A 17,310-nucleotide genomic window follows, 5' to 3' on the forward strand; every position below is an offset into this window, starting at 1 on the left:
TATGTAATGATACTTCGTTAATTTCTATATATTCTAATTGCATTTACTCGTGCACGCGCGCGAAAGATCTTTTATTTTTTGCGTAGAACAGCGCGTGATCGCGATTTATTTACTCTTTACCGTGTACAATAATCACATATCCGTTCTACCTTTCTGGAATTTCGCGATGACGTATCCTGCCGCCTGTGCAAATCGCAATTTGTCACATCGATATACAAATTGCCGGTCACATGAGCCGACTGTATAGCGCGGTGTGTTAGTTAGCCGCAGAAGTTAATGAGCACCGCAAATATGTCGCGCGTAATCAATTCGCGCGCATGCAAAAGGCGATTTATAGGAGGAGCACGTGATGTCAAATGAATTCATAAAAAAACAACTTGCATGCTCTGTCGAACACGGGACAGTCGACGTATTTTAGGAATCAACCAGTTTCAACTGGTTATAGCTATTTAAAGATATTTGTGACCACCAAGCGACCGCAAATGTCAATCTATCCGCCATGACGCGTCGTAAACTTTCGCATAAATTATAAAATCCTTTAGCGGAAAATTTCTATCGCATCTAAAACGCGATCGCTTATTCAATGGACTTACATATATGAATGATGGCTGACACTTAGGAATATTATGATATAGTGTAGATTAATACTTGCGCAAAGTAATTTACATTTTACAAAGCGATTCTCGATAATATAAAGCTCTTCCTTCATATATTCCCTTAAGATTTCCTTTCCATTTGATTCTATTTAGCTCGTGGCAGGTCAACGCATGTGTATTTGTTTGTGTGTATATTTGTGTGTGGATGCATTTGTACGCTGTGTGAATACGCTTCATCGGACGCATTGTCTACGCAATGTGAACGATATTTCAAATATCAGTCTGGCGCGTGTACTGAGATTATACCGACAATTTGTCTCGATTTCTCCTTTCGCGCACGTGTCGCGTTTTCCAAGGCAAGGTCCTTAGAATTTCAAGCGCTACATAATCACGGATCGATACTTGCATTCGCATACTCTCTCGCAGCCACAAGGCCGACGAAGGATAAATGTCGCATTGAGGCGATAAGCTCTCTCAAGAAAAAGCGGTGAAATATTTTATATAAAAAAATAAAGGCTCTCTGATAATAATTTCTGACAAAAAAGAAAGATCCCTAATTTGTTCATTAAAAAGTAACTTCTTTGAAGTGTTATATGTTATACAAAAAGTAAACTCGCGCAAAGTCTCGTTCGAATTCGCGGTGGTAGCTTTATTTCGCCTCTAAGAATAACATATCGTTAGTAATTATTCACCATTCGGCAATTTATCTTCTCTCTTTTTTTTTTTTTTTTTTGCGAAACGTTTACATCTCCCGTTCTTTAGAAAAATTACACAGACGGCTCTCTCAATTTGCCTCCACGAATATTGATGCGTTCTATTCTATTCGCGAATGCGAGCCGCGTGGGTGAAATATTTACGTTTGCTGGAAAATGCAAGCGCGTGTTCGCCTCGCTGTAAGACAGGTGAAAGTGTCCGAGTTTCTTTCGCAGTATAACTCTAGAGTCGCGTGTCCGGCGATTCCGAGATCGCGAAGATTGAGAGGAGAAACACGCGATCTCGATTGCGAGGAAAATATATTACTTTTGTGCGTCGTTGCAAAATAACGTTCGATAAAATCAAGCGGATTCGCCGTGGTCGTAAAGGTCTCCTGGGGATGGAGAATTAATTGGCCGATAGCGCGACACGGCGCTTATTTCGAGCGTAAACTAAATTCAAATGTAATCGCTCACCGTGCGAGAGCGGGATCGTTTAATAAGACAGATTACGCGCCGCGCACTGGCCATGTCAAATTTACTTCTCATTGTGTTCTATCGTTCGCCCCGCTTATCCGTTTACGACACTCATGCCGGACCTCGTTGTTGCCTCGGTACGAAGCGAAAATATATTTAACGAGTATTTATTTGATGCTTGTGCTAAAAAAAAGGGCCTAAATCTAAGAGAAACAAATACAGATTCCATATAAATATATCCAAATAATCGCATCTTCTATTAAGTTCTCTACTCTTCCTCTCTCTCAATAATTTGTGCAATTTTTATAAATTTTTTTGTTAACTTTTCATCTGTCTAACAAATAGATATTTAATATGCGAAGAAAATTATTGCACTTGTATATCTTCAATATAACATTCAATTACAAAGTTATTATTTTTAATGACTGGATATGTCTTTATCAAGCACCATATTTACGAAACTCGTCGAAATTTTTAAGATTGATTTAAGATGTTTAGAAATGCTTCTACCGTAATATCAGAGATCGTTGCCTGAATCACTGATAAAAACCTCATTAACATAAGATTAATCGATTAGTTCCTCGTCGAAAAATAGCTTTTAATAAGAGTGGAAAAAATAATTTTATAAAGCATACGAAAAAAGATATCGCGATAGTCTTCGAATTTTAAATATAGAGTATTAAAATATTCAGATCAAACAATCGACTTCGACAAACGCTCTTGTCTCGAACATAATTACTTCCTTCGAAATGAAGAGAATGAATTTCGTTACGTTCCTCTCAATATTTTTCGTATCGGATAAATAGGACGGAATATTCGAGATAAACGCAGCATGGCGAATAGTAATAATATACACTCGATACCGATCGTTTATATAATAACATAATGCTATAATATTATTAACAAAAGTGACGCGTAATTTTAAATCGACAAATTCCAATCTTGTACCATATTTTTATGCGTTGCCGCGTTGATCGATTTCGCGTTTCCGGATATCCTCTCGATCTCTCGACCCTGATGAAGCTTTGTACTTTTCGATCGATGCATCGACGTCCTTCCGGTCAATTTTCTGCTGAGTTTTCTAGCCAGCCTCCTTAATCTGTAAATTTTTTCCTGTTGCTTGCGATGTTTCCGACTTGCACCTTTATTTCTGCTCAGCCTGCTGAAAGGTCTCTTCAGCAAGTATTCTGCTATCCTGCTGGATCTTGCATCCTTGGCATCAGAGAGCTTGGCGACTAATAGATTGTATAGCTTCTTGCTCGCGATTCGATTTCGATGCCGCGGTGTTTTTGACCCGAGAATATCGGCGTGCGACGTCGCGACAGCGGCACTGATCGCCCGCATCTTTGCCAGCCGTTTCATCTGGCGCCGATGATGAGGATCCCGAATCTCGCATATGCCTCGTTTTCGAGTGCGCTCGAGTTTCAGATTAACCGTCGGCACTTTCGACTTTGAGCAATCAGTCTGCCTTTCCTCGCACGACGAACTGTTCTCCAAGTCCGAGGAACACAACGTTATACATTCTGCGCTTTTTTCTTCCTTGGAAACGCAATCACAACTCTTGTCGGTCTCCGTTTCGCATTCCGAAGAGATCTCTGGAGACTTCTCCTTGCAGCGCACTTTGGAACACTTGACGGTGTGATTCTCTACTTTTTCAGAGGTGTCTTTATCACAGTCCTCCACCACGGAGTCGCAGCTTGTTTCACAGGATGTTCCTGATACCTCGATGCTTTCACTCTTGGATATGCATGCTTCTAAACAAGACGACATTGTTTGCATTACATTTCATAATATTAATCTTAAGATTTTTTTTATATAGCTATGTTTAGAATATGTTAATGTGCGCGTGAGTGTATGTATGTGTACGTGAATAAATATATAACGCAATAAAAAATATTTTTGAATCGAAATGTGGAATAATAATATAAAAAACTTGAAAATTGCATTTTTTTTCTTCTACAGTAATGATATATATGATGAACATTTTTATCTCGCATTATTATTGCGTAAAACACTATTTTATTTACCTTTTGTGACTGGCATTTCACTCGATTCCGTCGTCACTGTCGTTTCGGTAATAGTCGTTGACTCAGGAGATGTTGTAGATTCGAGAGTCGAAGCCTGCGTAGCCGTCGTCGTCGTTTCCTCGCTAGTTTCCTCCGAATTTTGCTCGCTGGAGCATTCATTAGACGCGCAAGGTTTCGTCGAGGCAGTTGTAGTAAGCGATTCTAAACTCTGCGTAGTTTCCTTGTGGATATCCAACGTAAATATATTCTTCTTCTTTATCTTCCATTTCAAGTCGATTGGTACCACTGTTCTTGCTGTCGTAGTATCCGTTGTAAATAATGTAGAAGTAATAGTCGTTGTGGGTAATGTTGTGGTAGTTGTAGGCCCTATTGTAGTGATCGTTGTGGGCAATGTTGTGATCGTCGTCGTTGGCAATGTGGTAGTTGTTGTAGGTAATATTGTAGTAGTCGTTGTAGGCGATGATGTAGTAGTCGTTGTAGGCGATGATGTAGTAGTCGTTGTAGGCGATGATGTAGTAGTCGTTGTAGGCGATGATGTAGTAGTCGTTGTAGGTGATGTTGTAGTAGTCGTTGTAGGCGATGTTGTAGTAGGTAATATTGCAGTAGTTGTTGTAGATGATGTTGTAGTAGTCGTTGTAGGTGATGTTGTAGTAGTTGTTGTAGGCAATGTTGTTGTGCTCGGTAACGTTGTAATTATTGTAGGCGATGTTGTAATCGTTGTAGGTAATGTTGTTGTTGTTGTAGGTGATACTGTAGTCGTCGCAGCTGTTGTACTTGTTGCGGTCGTGGTTGTCTCTTCTTGAATCGTTGATGTTTTATCTATTATCGTCGTTGTCAAGATAGGCGCCACATGTTCAGTTGTCACAGTAGTTGTCGTCGTAAATTCCGTACTCTCTTCCGTTTCGGACTCTGTTGAAACTTCGATAGATTCGGTAGATTCTGTAGATTCGTTAGATATTTCAACCGACTCCGTAGTTTCTTCAGATTCAGAACTCTCTGAACTTTCGCTCTCGCTAGAGCTTTCATCAATTATGCTAGCTTGAGTCGTAGTTTCGCTGATTGTCGTCGGTTTAATCTTCGTTGTTTTCCTCTCGGTATTCCATATGGCGCCTATGTTTGCAATTTTTGAAAAACGCGTTCTCGATATCTTGAAAGGAATATCCACGGTACGTCTCGATTCTTGTGTCACGTACACAGGAATCACACACATATTGCTCAATTTAAAGAAATCCCTAATGAGCTCCTTAATTTCAAAACTCACATATTTGCAGTATAAAACCGATTGCAGACCTATTTGTAGACAAACTCGTGGAGCGTTGCAGAGAATCTCAACGGGGATGTCCTTCATATCCCTCAGATTTTCCTTGATTCTGTCGATCTTCTCCATCAGGTCGTCGTAGAGCGGCACTTGTCGTAGATTTTCGTAGGCGTCGAACAGCTCTAGCAGCTCACCGAGACTCTCGATCATATAACTGCTGCGCCAAAATCTCGCGTGTATTCGCAGAGATATCGCAATACTCTTGGCGAAATCGATATCCTTCAGCTGTCCGGTGATCTCCATCGTCAACTGAGCCGGTGTGGCCTGCTGATATTTTTGTACCTTGAGATATTTCTCCACCACGTCGAATTCGTTTAATTTCTTCACCAAATATTTCTTAGCCTCGATGACATCATTGTCGAGTAGGTCATCGGGCAATACAAGATCAAAGAGGTACTTGATGTGAATCGTTTTATTCTCGTAGACGTTACCAAGTAAATAAATATTCTCATCGATCGTACCGACGTCGTCGACGATGCGTTTCGCGATTAGGAACGCGTGTCTCTTCAGATTATCGTCCGAAAGTTTTTCAGCGTATATATTGACATAATACTTGAGGAAGGAATTCACAGTACGAAATTTCTTTAACTCTGCTGTCGGCAATGGTATCGAAATTTCAGTAGTATGTGCGATCTTGCGAAGAGATTGTACGAGCTCTCGCTCGGCGAGACGAACGTCATCATCGAAATGATCGTATCTCGCGTTGTAAAGAAGTCCGGATAACAGATCGGGCGTGATCGTCAGCACTTCTCGCTGTAGGAGCTTTAATAACGCCGCTAAGGAAAATCCTCCGAGGTATTGCCTCGATATCTTAGACAAACGATACGCTAAATACGTAACGTTCAAAGCGGGCGTGCTGAGATCGTCAGGATGCGGAAGATCGTGCTGCGGTCTGATCCTACGACATATGCTGGCGCTACTCTTCAGGCAGGGCTCTGCATGGGTGTAAATTCCGGCGCAGATCTTTGACGGTCTTGTATCCGGGTTCCTCAGAATGGCGGGGACCAGGTTGAATATATCGTATCGTCGCCCGAAGATCTCTTGATAGACCTTGTGCAACGCCTGCACTTCCGCTATACTGAAGTCATCGTAATAGATGTACAGGAGGTTCCCGAAGGTGTCAAGGAGTCGCGTTCGCAGGAGTGCACCAAAATACAGCAATCGCTCTGTGCCCTCTTGCAATGTGTAACTCTCTTTCGGTGCGACAAGATTTAATTGCTCGAGAAGATCACGATTCGTTAAGATTATCTTGCCGTTCAATTTCGTTGGTGTTACATCGTGTCTATGAACTTCATAGTCGATCGCCTAGAGAAATTGAGAAATGAATTTCTATCCTAAAACACTCAAAGAGAGATTGTCGAAGCAGTCTCTCCCTTTTTTTACGTTTTAACATATTTTAATAAACTTAATTAACTTATTAGCATAATTAAATACATTAAAATTATATTAATCATTAATAACATTTATTTTCTCTTAATTTATTATGTATATGTATCTTACTTTTATTTCATTTTTATTCTTATATATGAATGCACACATTTTTTACGTTATTGCATGTAGTAATAAATTATATTGCGTATGGAAACATTATATGCAGAAAAATTAAAAAATAAAATTTAAAAGTTGGTACTTTTCAAAAAAGAAATTTAATAGGATGAAGAATCCGCTTTAAAAAAATCAAGTTAACATGGTCAGTGATTAATTTGACGCTACTGATACGAAAACTGATAGTGCGATCAGCTAATAATGTTATCGACTAATTTCCTAAATTCTATGGCTATCCGTGGATTTCTTTTATTTTCTCCGGTCTATTATTGCGAGAGTCACGAAAAATTTAATGACCTATATCGGGCATCGTTCTCGTTGTTAACCCGTTCGATAACACGTCGGCAATATTGGGACGACGACGCGGATATTAGTAATACTGTTATTCATTTCGAGGTTGATATCGTTGACAGTTGATGTGTTTAATTTGACAAACAATAACGCAATAAATCTTAAAAAATAGATCAACGTAATCCTTCGCTTTTTCTTGTCACGTATTGTAACTAGATGATTTTACTACAATTGGACTACAATTGTTTGTATAATACTTGCAATGATTCATTCTAAAAATTAAAAACATTATATATAAATATATAATACAACATGTTAATATATTAAAAACTGTAATTATAAAACTTTTATGTTAACCAACTAACCAATATAAAAAAATTTTGATAAAAAGATTTAAAATTATAATTCTTTTTACATTCATAAAAATACGCAACTTAAATATATTACAAATCTTTCTCTTATTATTATCTCCAGTCATTATCTCTTTTTTCTCATCTCTCTTTATCCCTTTATTTTTTCACTCGTTTTGATAAGGTCAAACATCCCTATCTCACCTGCACGGATAACACAAGCAGCATGGTCAAAGTGCATCCGATTCCCCATATTACGAACTGAGATGACATTGTCAGTGCCATAATTCACGCAAGTCACTCGCGAGACGATGCAGTTCGCTCCGACAACAATGCAAACCGATCAAGCTGTCGCGTAGCTTATATAAGGTGCACATGAATGTCTTTACGATGTGCACGTGGGTGAGGACGTGTGTGGCAGTGTTGTGTGGACTAGTATCGATGGGATTGAAATTAATTATATGAGCACACGTTATCGCGACGATATGTTGCGCCGTCCTGAAAACTCGAGTTCCACTCATACTTATCTCACGATCTGATGCTTTTTTTTCTCATAATCGACATACTTATAAAATATATTTTTATAATTAATTGTATATATCTAACTCTCCAATTTGTAATTTACCCTATATTTATCATTATACTATTTATCGTTATTATAGTTGCTTTACAAAGCTTTTCGAAATTTGGAGACTTTCGAAAACATTCTTATTTATATATATTAATCGATTCTTCTATTTTTTAATATATACAGTCTGTTGTCCTGAAAATTAATATATGATTAAAATTAATTTACATCATTTCGACAAGATGAAAAATAGCACAGTTTGCGAACGCAAGCGCTCCATACAAGTTTTATATAAACTTCTGCCCACCTCGACAGTCGAGCTTGCGCAGTTTCTATCCTAATATGGATTCCCCGAGTAATGCATGTCTCATGCTAAGGGTGCGCAGCAATTTTAACGGAATTTCGCGTCCGAGAGTACTCGCGAACGATCGTTCGCCTCGTCGTCGCGACGATAGTCTCCGATAGTCTTCGCGACTGGGTATAGCCCATTGTCATATAGCTAGAACTTAGTATGTCTGAGGACTATCAGCACGCTTGTGAGAGGGCAGAATTATTGGGCTTGACGAAGCCGACCGAGGAGGAGTGGAGACAGACACAGGCGGCGCAGAATGAAAATGACGACGGTGCATTACAGGTAATCGTATTTAAAAACTACGGCTAAAAATTCGCAAAATAAAAGCTGAGAACGTCTGAAGAGAATAATAAATTTTTATCTACTATAACTAATTATATTAATGCGTTTCCTATTAATTACAAATTAATAAAAATTTAAAGTCGAACGCATCAAATCAATATAAATAAACGCTAAAATGTCAATCGAAAGAGAGATTGAAACAATTTACATTTTGCGTATAGTGTAATTTCTCTTCTTTTATTCATCCATCCCCTCACGTACCTATCTATGAATGGCTAATGCACTTACATCAATATCGTGTTCGCGATAGACATTACGCGGCAGAATCGAGTTGCGCGTCCACGTGCAAGCCAGATTGTCGGGAATAAATCGCTGACGTCGAATCACGAGTTCATTAACGCCTATGTTTGCGCGTGTCACAGTATAATTCTTCTTACGACGATTTTTATCTCTCAGGATTTGGATTACGCGGACGAGACGGCCAAACGCGTCGGCGGCGGGTTGGAGGAGCTGAACAGCATTTTGAGCACCACGCAGAAGAAGCTCAATAGATTCAAGGTGACTTAGGATAATTAATTGTTGAGCAGGTCCGCGCGCTCATTTCGCTCATGTTCGCTCGAATTAATTATTATTTTGTCATAACGATAGGACGGAATTTTTACGACCGATACGGAATGCTTTATATCCTTACCCGGTCGCAAACTGATAACGCCTTTTTTCTCGCTACACTTTGATTTTATCGGCCGGCTAAACAAATTATTTCAAGCAGAAATCGTAACAACGTAACTCTTTACGCATACCGACAAGTTATAACTAATCGATATTACACGTGTTTATAATTGCGCGCACCGCATATATGAAGAGAGAAATTTTTACCTGAAGTAAAATTCTGTAGACAGTTTGCGGCAGTCTGGGAGCGTTGCTCAAAGGGAAGGTGAGCTCTCGCAGTGGTACGCCGCATCACAAGCCCGAGGAGCCGAATCCCGATAATCAGGAGATCCAGAAGGAACCAGGACCAGGACCCGCAGCGGATGAGGTGATGACGGTAGAAACGTCCGATGACATCGCAGCATCCGGCGATCCTGCAAACAGCGATGTTCAGCCGAAACAAATCGATCTCAGTCAGAAAATGGGGTCTCATCTAGATAAGCTTGATTCTCTTATCACGAATGCTGAAAACGCTCAATATAGTATGCAGCATCAGACGAAGCAAATGCGGAAGTTCCTGAAGTAATTGGAACCTCCGAAAAGTCGTTGCTGCATCGATTTACAATTAACGAAATAAATTATTAATTAACGGACCTCGGCTGGACGATAAATTCGTATAAAAGATATGGTTATCGATTAAATTATATAATTCGTATCTTCCATTTTAAATGTATAGAAGATCCGTATAAAAATATATTTTACAAATGTGTTAATTGTGTAAGTATTAACGGAGAAATTTTCCAAGAAATTTCTTGGCATAAATTTTACAGTTTTGTAGGGAAAGATGCCGTATATAATTCTATAAAAAAAGATAATAAGCAATGAGCGTCCAGATATATTACATGAGAATTCGCATAGACTCGCGACTGTTAAATTGCGTGTATAAAGTTTAATTGTTACATCGAGTATTGATATTTTTCTCGTGATTGTTATTGATTATTTCATATATAGCGCGACGTTCTCTTTGTCGCTGAAAGCGCAATATATATTGTTATAATAATACATATGTTATAAAATGTATAATATACACGAATATTGTTGATAAATTTAGTATTGTTGTAGAGACACGAATGTATTTCTGGCAATGAAGGCTTTGTGCTTAGATCCTTGACAATATCGACATATCAGGTGTAAAAAAAAATGCAGTTGGCGAATCGAACCGGTGATAAACTTTCCTACTATGCAAATAATGTGATATTGTTTTACATCGATTTAGAGATATTATGATCTCCTAGAAACCATATATATTTTATCATCAAATATATAGTTTGCGCTCTATTTTTCTAGATCTAAGTTCTAACGCCGCGTAAAATAATATACTGAACAGCGGATACATATTATATTTTATTATCAAATAGTTTTGTCTTATTCCGCCTATATTTAAGTTTAGCGACGTGTAATAATACATATACGTAATAATATATACGTATATACATATATAGCGAGATATAGCGGCTATAGCCGATACATATTCGCCGTTTCTTATTGCATTAAAATTCGAAACATAAATTGTATTAAGTGCCTTGCTTTCGATTATTTCTTATAAGACACGGTGACTCGGGATTCGAGATATTTGTAACCCTCTTTGGATGAAATCATTATATCTTTTCTCGTTTTTGAATGAAGCGCAGTTTTTTTTTACGAAAATTTTAAAATAAAATAAAATTTATTTATTTTATATTTTTTTAAGTATTTAACAGAGCTCCACATGACGGTACAATCATTGAATTTATTATAAGAAATACATTCTACACACGATATATTATTCTCAAATAATAATAATCCACAGAGGGTTAAGCTCTTTATACATGTATTGCACATCTAAATTCTTCTACTCTCTATATATATACTCACACCGCAGAAATATGTATATTGCAAAAAAATAATATAATCTATCGCTATATATATAAAAAAATTATGTATATTATTCAAATATAATAACGTTTTTAATGACGTTTACGTCGTACAAGCAATATTTTAAAAGCTATATTCGATTTTAAGCAAAACGCACACACACACACACACACACACACACACACACACACACATACATGTATACGTACACATATACAAACACACATATTCCATCATGAATATAATAACGTATATATTGTCAATATTGTTGCTGTTTATGATGTAATTTATTCTCGAAGATATCTGTGTGTAACGTTATTTTGTAATTAAATTCTTAATCACCGAAATGTAAATCTTGACGTTGATTTAATATTTAAAATGCATTCTCTCTCTCTCTCTCTCTCTCTCTCTCTCTCTCTCTCTCTCTCTCTCTCTCTGAACGTTGTAGAAAAGAACCTTGAACTAAATTTTTATCTAAAATCGTACCTTAACATTTTTCTGGAATATATAACGCCGATATATCGGGAACTTTCTTCATTCATTTAAATATAGAATCTTGAGATGTATATAAACGTCGTTTCACACAATACACATATATATAGATAATAATACGACTGATAAATAATTGACGAGATGCGAAAAGAAACGCGCGAAAACATATAACCTTTCGTCCAAGTTATTATTGTCGACGATGTTTATTGATTTATCGATTTATCGTGCGGCTGTTTTAAATAATCCACTTTCGACACGTGTGTAAACTTTTCGCTCCGGATAAATATTCGTATAGAAAATCGTCTCGAGTGCAGCCACACACAAGATAAAGTAACGCGATAATAGACTAGGGAAATTTATAGCGAAAATTCGGACAACCCATATATAGTGCATAACTTAAAGGCTGCTATACATGAAGTTATCCAATATAAAAAGATATCAACATTTTAAAGAATTAAGAAACCCAATAATGATGTATTGTCACGTTATTTAGTAGAGCATGCATTAATTATTTTATCATGAAAATATTTACATATAGGTTATTCGAATTCGCTACCAGATCGGGAGAGGCTCACTTGCGCACAGTACAATTGCACACGTTGCAATTGCACACCATGGAGGTAAGAAATAACAGGAGGGAGGATATACCCCCCTTGCCTGGCAGGCAGACGTAAGGGGGGAACACTAAGCGCCATATTGGTGTGGCTTATCGAAGCGCGACATTTGAAATAGTGATGAAAGCACACACAAAAAAAGGAAAAATTCATAAATAATATTTATAAATATGATATATATATATATATATATATATATATTGTATGTACAATAGTAGTATATATATTGTGCTATACCATATAAGGCTTGTTTTCTATTCCTGCACTGGCTGAACTGTGCGCAAAAGAACTGTGGGCAAAAGAACTGTGCGCAACTTTGTGTCTAATAGCACGGTGTGCAATTGCAACGTGTGCAATTGTACTGTGCGCAAATGAAGGCTTCTCCCAGTGATCACGTTTACAGACGATTCTCAACTGACTTCCGACTGCATGTGACGTATATAATGCACACACACATGCACGTTTACATTACGATAGCATAACCTTATTTCAGAAGCCGATTCGAGTAATCGTCAATGGAATATAAACACTGGGACTCTCACGCACATATTTATTTATAAAGCCCGGATTTAAATAAATTTTGGATTTAACAATTTTTAATTAATCATAAAAATCTAAATAGAGAACCACCATCTCGGTAAATTCAATTAATAAATTTGAGCGTTGAATGATATGAAGGTACCCAGTGCAATAACGCTGCAAAATATTATAGAGTTACATAAATTAAGACGAGAAATGGATGTTCGTCTGCGATTGATTATATATAGAGATAACATGATTTTCAACGATGTCATTGTCAGATTACAAACTGTATGTAAATACGATGTCAGTGAACGGTTTAAAGGACCTACAGGGGATAATGTTGAAAATACATATAGAAATATAGCAAAGCCAGTTTGTTTGTGTGCAAAGGGACTGAATTCCTACCTCGTTTCAGCTTACATTGTAACGTTATCAAAATCATTTGTTTATCGTAAAAATGCTATGAAAGTGTTGAAAGCATTTCTGCGGACATGTAATAACTTAGCATTTGACGAAGGATATATACAGATAATATTTATAAGATTGAGAATGCCGAAAAAACAATTTTTAGATTACAAATGGCAAGTTTTATCAATGATCTTATAATAAAATGTTCAAATTTATATGTATAAGCAGTTTTTGTTTTACATTTATATTTTCTTAGGAACAATAGATTAATGCAAATGGTTCTAGAAAGGCAAGAAGCTGATTGTGCTATGTCTTGGTTGTCCACATTGGGAGGAGCATTTTCTGCTTTGGGAGAAGAATTTGAACATTGTGTAAGTTGCAGCTTTTGTCAAGTTACATATAGTATATATATATATATATATATATGCTCTAATTAATTTATAACATTTCTCACATAGGCTGAAATGGCAGGCAAAATTTCAGTGAGACAATATGAATTAGCATTACGCATTGACAATCCTCTTCTTGTCGCTCGTTGCAGATTATATTCTGCTTTAAGCTTAATTCAACGTGGTTGCTTTACTACTCCAAAATATATGATACTAAGAATTTACAAATTTGCACTCAGAGAGAAGGATGTGCGTCTGCAAAACATGTGCCGAGGTGTCTGGGCCAAGTTGCAATATAGTTATGAACAATACAAAAAAGAAAAATCTGTACCCCTTAAAACTTTGCATATATCTTTAAAAACATAGGAACTTTAAACTTTGTATGCGTTTTCTAAGCATGTTAATAATATATTATCTATATTTTGCAATCACACAATTCTCTATAATTCCCGTCTTAATTAAAATAAGTCTTGTATATTATCTTATGATACCAGCAGAAAACAATAGATAGTAATATAAACTCAAAATGGCTTATTGAGCAAAAATTTTCAATCATTGACAAGTTTTATTATAAATTTGACATATCTATACACACACACACACGCGCATATATATTTATACTTTTTCTATTGCTTTATGTTGTAATATGTGCATGTAATTTTCAAATTAACATATACAGAGGTATAAGTGCCTCTATACTACATCATACATTACTGCACTTATTTAAATAATGAAAATTTTTCAAATTGTAGGTATGTAATATAACATGAAATTGTTTGCACAAGTTTGTATATTTAGTTTTGGTTGTATGAGATATTGATGTAGTTTATCGTATTCAAAACGAAATAATGAAATAATTATTTGGATATTTATAAATTGCATTTGCTATATTAGTTAAACATTGATAAGATTGATGTATCACTGCCTATTAAAATATGTGATACGACAGAGCAAATCAATATGCTTTAGCAAATATGTTATATAAATGAAACTGCAGTTTTATGCACGTGTAAAAAATAAAATAATTCATAATTTTAAATATGGTAACTCATACATTCTACTCTCTCTTTCTCAGTCTTGATAATTGAACTAAATTGCCCTCGTATACTGAATAAAGAAGAGATAGACTTGAAATTCATATAAATGACAAAGCCACTTATCAATACTACTACATTTTTTTGTAAGGTATAAAATATCTGTATTTTGTACACTCGCTGCATCCGGAATTGTTATTAAATATCTCATTTCTCATATTATGCCTCAAATCTTTCATCTGTAAAATGAAACAGCTTGCCACTGCGTTTAATTAAATCTACTTTTAACATCAATGAGCGAGTGTGCCCATCGGATCCCAGGCGGGCAAAACGAAAGGTTCCTGATTGAATACAGCAAGAACATCTGCAGGTACGTATTTTTTATCTACGACCGCCTCAAAGACAAATTCATTGAACCATTCAGTGGATACAACCTGATAACCTTTTTGCCCATGATCCTCACCCCATGAATTCTCTATCCGGAATTTTTTTATCTTACCGTCTCGCTAAGAAAGTAGTATTCACATGTTAAATAACCTATTAGTAAAAATTATTACTTTTATTTGCAAAAATACTTACATCTATTGAAACAGCTGTAAAAGCCATTGCATGTACCATCATGGAATCCCCATAGAGCAGTCTATCAGCCTTAGAAAGTCCAAGATGAATATCCGTGCCAAACATCAGCTCGAAGTTGTAAGTTTTTAAGTCGTGGATACCATGCTTATCTATTAATCTTTTGTTAACATCGCAGCCAAACCAAACAGGCTCGTTATCTTTGATACTCTCGGTGCACAGTTTCATCAACAATTCCACTGGTTGATTATTGTAGTGAGTAGTTTTCCCTCCTACGACATTTCCCAGGCAATCCACAGTATACAGTTTTCCATAAGGATTACCTGGTCGAGGATCGGTCACCAAGCATACTTTATCGTTCACATTGTAATAAGGTTTCACATAGTTCTCATAAAACTCCAATGGCGTAATAGGTCCCACGCAATTGTAATTCTTAGATTTATCATAGTACTCCCATGTAATCTTCTCATTGGGTATACCCAGACAAATGCCGATTATTCGGTAAATCACTGTCATCTGCTCGTTTATCCGCGTCTTCAACTCCTCGTCAGAAGCGCCATTTTCGATCATGGTCCGCAGAGCTTTGGCATACTCTCTCAGTTTACTCTTCAACAGGCTGTTCATGCGAACGCTGGCTTCGCAACTGTACGATTCAGAGAAACATGTTTTCGGTACGACACCGTATCTAGTTATCAGGTTCACAATCATATCCCACTGGCCGCCATCGGAAGTCGGATCGGTTAATAAAAAGTTAACTAATCGGCCTTCGACCGGTTCGTCGCGTTTTGCGGTGTTCACGATATTATGCAAAAAATAATTGCAACGTTCTACCTGTAAGGAAAATATTATTGCGTGTAATACTTGAATATGTAATAAAACAAAAAAGAAAACTATTGATTGTAAATGGCATATACATACCTTATCCCAAAAGAACAAATAAGCCTGGCTAAACTCAAATTCATCTAAATTATATTGCTTCATGAAGCCAGTCCTCATGACATTTAAGATGGCAAACAACCAGCATCTTCCAGAGTTTTTCTGGTTAGTTACAGGTTTGCCTTCAGTCTCGATTTTATGGGTGAAAACATGAGAGGCCTCCTCCAAGATCTTCCTCGAGGCGCAGGCTTCGATGGGATTCGTTTTCGTGCAGACATTTTGCGCCAACACATTACGATCGTCGGCATAAAATTTTGCACGTAGCTGACTAAGAACTTCCTGGGTTAGAGGACCTGTTCAAAGAAAAAAAAAATGTTTAGTAAATTCTACGACCATAGCTATATGCAATTTTGAATTCTTCTACAAATCCGTTACGACGAACAAAAAATACTTTATCATATCTTTGTCACGACCTTGAACACTTATTTACGTAAGTGATAATGCGTGTTACGAAGATACTGCGAATAATAATCGCGTGGTCTGATAAGGACTAATGAATACGCAGATAGACTGATTTTAAAATTATTAACAGCGCTAGAGGGGTGTGGCTTGTTCCGAAGCAAAAAATCGGGTACATTCGGAAAGGTTAAGGCTGGTCAGTTACACTCATACATATTAGATTTCGCATCTTTCGCAAGTTTCTTTTCTTCAGATTAATATTTTATATTGAATATTTTCTACGATAAAGAATTTTCGATGTATGTAACTTACAAACAACCATTGTAATTGTTATAGCAAACTTCTAGCAATTCACGTCTCAGAGTCTCAGGTGACGCCAAAAGTTGTATCACGCTGCGCTTAAAGGCCGTATTACACTACGAGTCGGGAGTCGGGAGTTCGGTTGGGTTTTATAGTTGGAGATACGGTTGATGGTTGCGGATTGGCCAATCAGCTGACAAGTTGCTTTGCTCCGATTTAAATATATGTCTACGTTTTGATTTTATATATTTTTTCATAATTACTTATTGCTTAAAAATAATTGTGTATATATATATATATATATATAGAGTCTGTACATACATATAAATCGCGTCAGAAAGATAAAAAGAGACAGACTCTAATTTAAAAAATTTAAGATAATAAATGTATGCAGATTATATATTAGCAGTCTAATGATTTTACTTTGACTATCAATCACGGGATTAAAGTGACGTGTGACATTTCTTTTATATATATATATATATATATATATATATTATATAAAAATTATATATATGTATATGTGTAAAATCCTCCTTTCTTTTGTATAAATGTGTGTCTCTCGTTAGTTTATAATTCT

General features: G+C 36.5%; 4 protein-coding genes across 8 annotated transcripts; 2 read left to right on the forward strand and 2 right to left on the reverse strand.

Annotated features, from left to right (window-relative positions):
• Positions 1-71: 71 nt before the first annotated feature.
• LOC145944279 (uncharacterized) lies at positions 72-8,068 on the reverse strand. Its single transcript, XM_083052516.1, has 3 exons — positions 7,501-8,068; positions 3,793-6,415; positions 72-3,519 (listed from the first exon to the last, which is right to left on the reverse strand). The coding sequence occupies exons 1-3, from the start codon at positions 7,579-7,581 to the stop codon at positions 2,687-2,689; spliced, it is 3,537 nt and encodes a 1,178-aa protein (XP_082908642.1). The 5' UTR covers positions 7,582-8,068; the 3' UTR covers positions 72-2,686.
• Positions 8,069-8,236: 168 nt separating this feature from the next.
• Positions 8,237-11,402, forward strand: LOC145944295 (uncharacterized). The gene is made up of 3 exons (XM_083052556.1): positions 8,237-8,498; positions 8,955-9,056; positions 9,394-11,402. The coding sequence occupies exons 1-3, from the start codon at positions 8,376-8,378 to the stop codon at positions 9,730-9,732; spliced, it is 564 nt and encodes a 187-aa protein (XP_082908682.1). The 5' UTR covers positions 8,237-8,375; the 3' UTR covers positions 9,733-11,402.
• A 1,005-nt stretch (positions 11,403-12,407) lies between these two features.
• On the forward strand, positions 12,408-13,913 carry LOC145944292 (uncharacterized protein F58A4.6). 4 transcript variants are annotated; one of them, XM_083052553.1, is made up of 4 exons: positions 12,408-12,803; positions 12,879-13,269; positions 13,353-13,467; positions 13,555-13,913. In XM_083052553.1, exons 2-4 carry the CDS (start codon positions 12,902-12,904, stop codon positions 13,849-13,851), a joined length of 780 nt encoding a protein of 259 aa, XP_082908679.1. In that variant the 5' UTR covers positions 12,408-12,803; positions 12,879-12,901; the 3' UTR covers positions 13,852-13,913. The 4 variants fall into 4 exon arrangements, with proteins under 4 accessions (XP_082908679.1, XP_082908677.1, XP_082908676.1 ...); XM_083052551.1 differs by having other exon boundaries at positions 12,408-12,597; positions 12,660-13,269; XM_083052550.1 differs by having other exon boundaries at positions 12,408-13,269.
• Positions 13,914-14,029: 116 nt separating this feature from the next.
• LOC145944288 (bleomycin hydrolase) lies at positions 14,030-16,893 on the reverse strand. 2 transcript variants are annotated; one of them, XM_083052545.1, is made up of 4 exons: positions 16,743-16,893; positions 16,014-16,324; positions 15,099-15,926; positions 14,030-15,025 (listed from the first exon to the last, which is right to left on the reverse strand). In XM_083052545.1, the coding sequence occupies exons 1-4, from the start codon at positions 16,750-16,752 to the stop codon at positions 14,810-14,812; spliced, it is 1,365 nt and encodes a 454-aa protein (XP_082908671.1). In that variant the 5' UTR covers positions 16,753-16,893; the 3' UTR covers positions 14,030-14,809. The 2 variants fall into 2 exon arrangements, with proteins under 2 accessions (XP_082908671.1, XP_082908672.1); XM_083052546.1 differs by lacking the exon at positions 16,743-16,893 and adding an exon at positions 16,445-16,463.
• Positions 16,894-17,310: the final 417 nt, after the last annotated feature.

This window comes from Prenolepis imparis, unplaced genomic scaffold (assembly GCF_030444845.1).
Source record: "Prenolepis imparis isolate NDT839.2.m4 unplaced genomic scaffold, iyPreImpa1.0 SCAF_13, whole genome shotgun sequence".
NCBI classification, from domain to species: Eukaryota; Metazoa; Arthropoda; class Insecta; order Hymenoptera; family Formicidae; genus Prenolepis; species Prenolepis imparis.

Coding starts and splice junctions, on each gene's coding strand:
- LOC145944279 (XM_083052516.1), bottom strand. CDS start 7,581: ATGGCACTGACAATGTCATCTCAGTTCGTAATATGGGGAATCGGATGC. Junction 6,416..7,500: donor TGCTTGTGTTATCCGTGCAG/GTGAGATAGGGA, acceptor CAATTTCTCTAG/GCGATCGACTATGAAGTTCA. Junction 3,520..3,792: donor TGAAATGCCAGTCACAAAAG/GTAAATAAAATA, acceptor CGTCTTGTTTAG/AAGCATGCATATCCAAGAGT.
- LOC145944295 (XM_083052556.1), top strand. CDS start 8,376: ATGTCTGAGGACTATCAGCACGCTTGTGAGAGGGCAGAATTATTGGGC. Junction 8,499..8,954: donor ATGACGACGGTGCATTACAG/GTAATCGTATTT, acceptor TTTATCTCTCAG/GATTTGGATTACGCGGACGA. Junction 9,057..9,393: donor AGAAGCTCAATAGATTCAAG/GTGACTTAGGAT, acceptor AAAATTCTGTAG/ACAGTTTGCGGCAGTCTGGG.
- LOC145944292 (XM_083052550.1), top strand. CDS start 12,839: ATGAAGGTACCCAGTGCAATAACGCTGCAAAATATTATAGAGTTACAT. Junction 13,270..13,352: donor CAATTTTTAGATTACAAATG/GCAAGTTTTATC, acceptor ATATTTTCTTAG/GAACAATAGATTAATGCAAA. Junction 13,468..13,554: donor GAGAAGAATTTGAACATTGT/GTAAGTTGCAGC, acceptor TTTCTCACATAG/GCTGAAATGGCAGGCAAAAT.
- LOC145944288 (XM_083052545.1), bottom strand. Junction 15,927..16,013: donor ATTTGTTCTTTTGGGATAAG/GTATGTATATGC, acceptor TTTTCCTTACAG/GTAGAACGTTGCAATTATTT. Junction 15,026..15,098: donor TTACAGCTGTTTCAATAGAT/GTAAGTATTTTT, acceptor CTACTTTCTTAG/CGAGACGGTAAGATAAAAAA.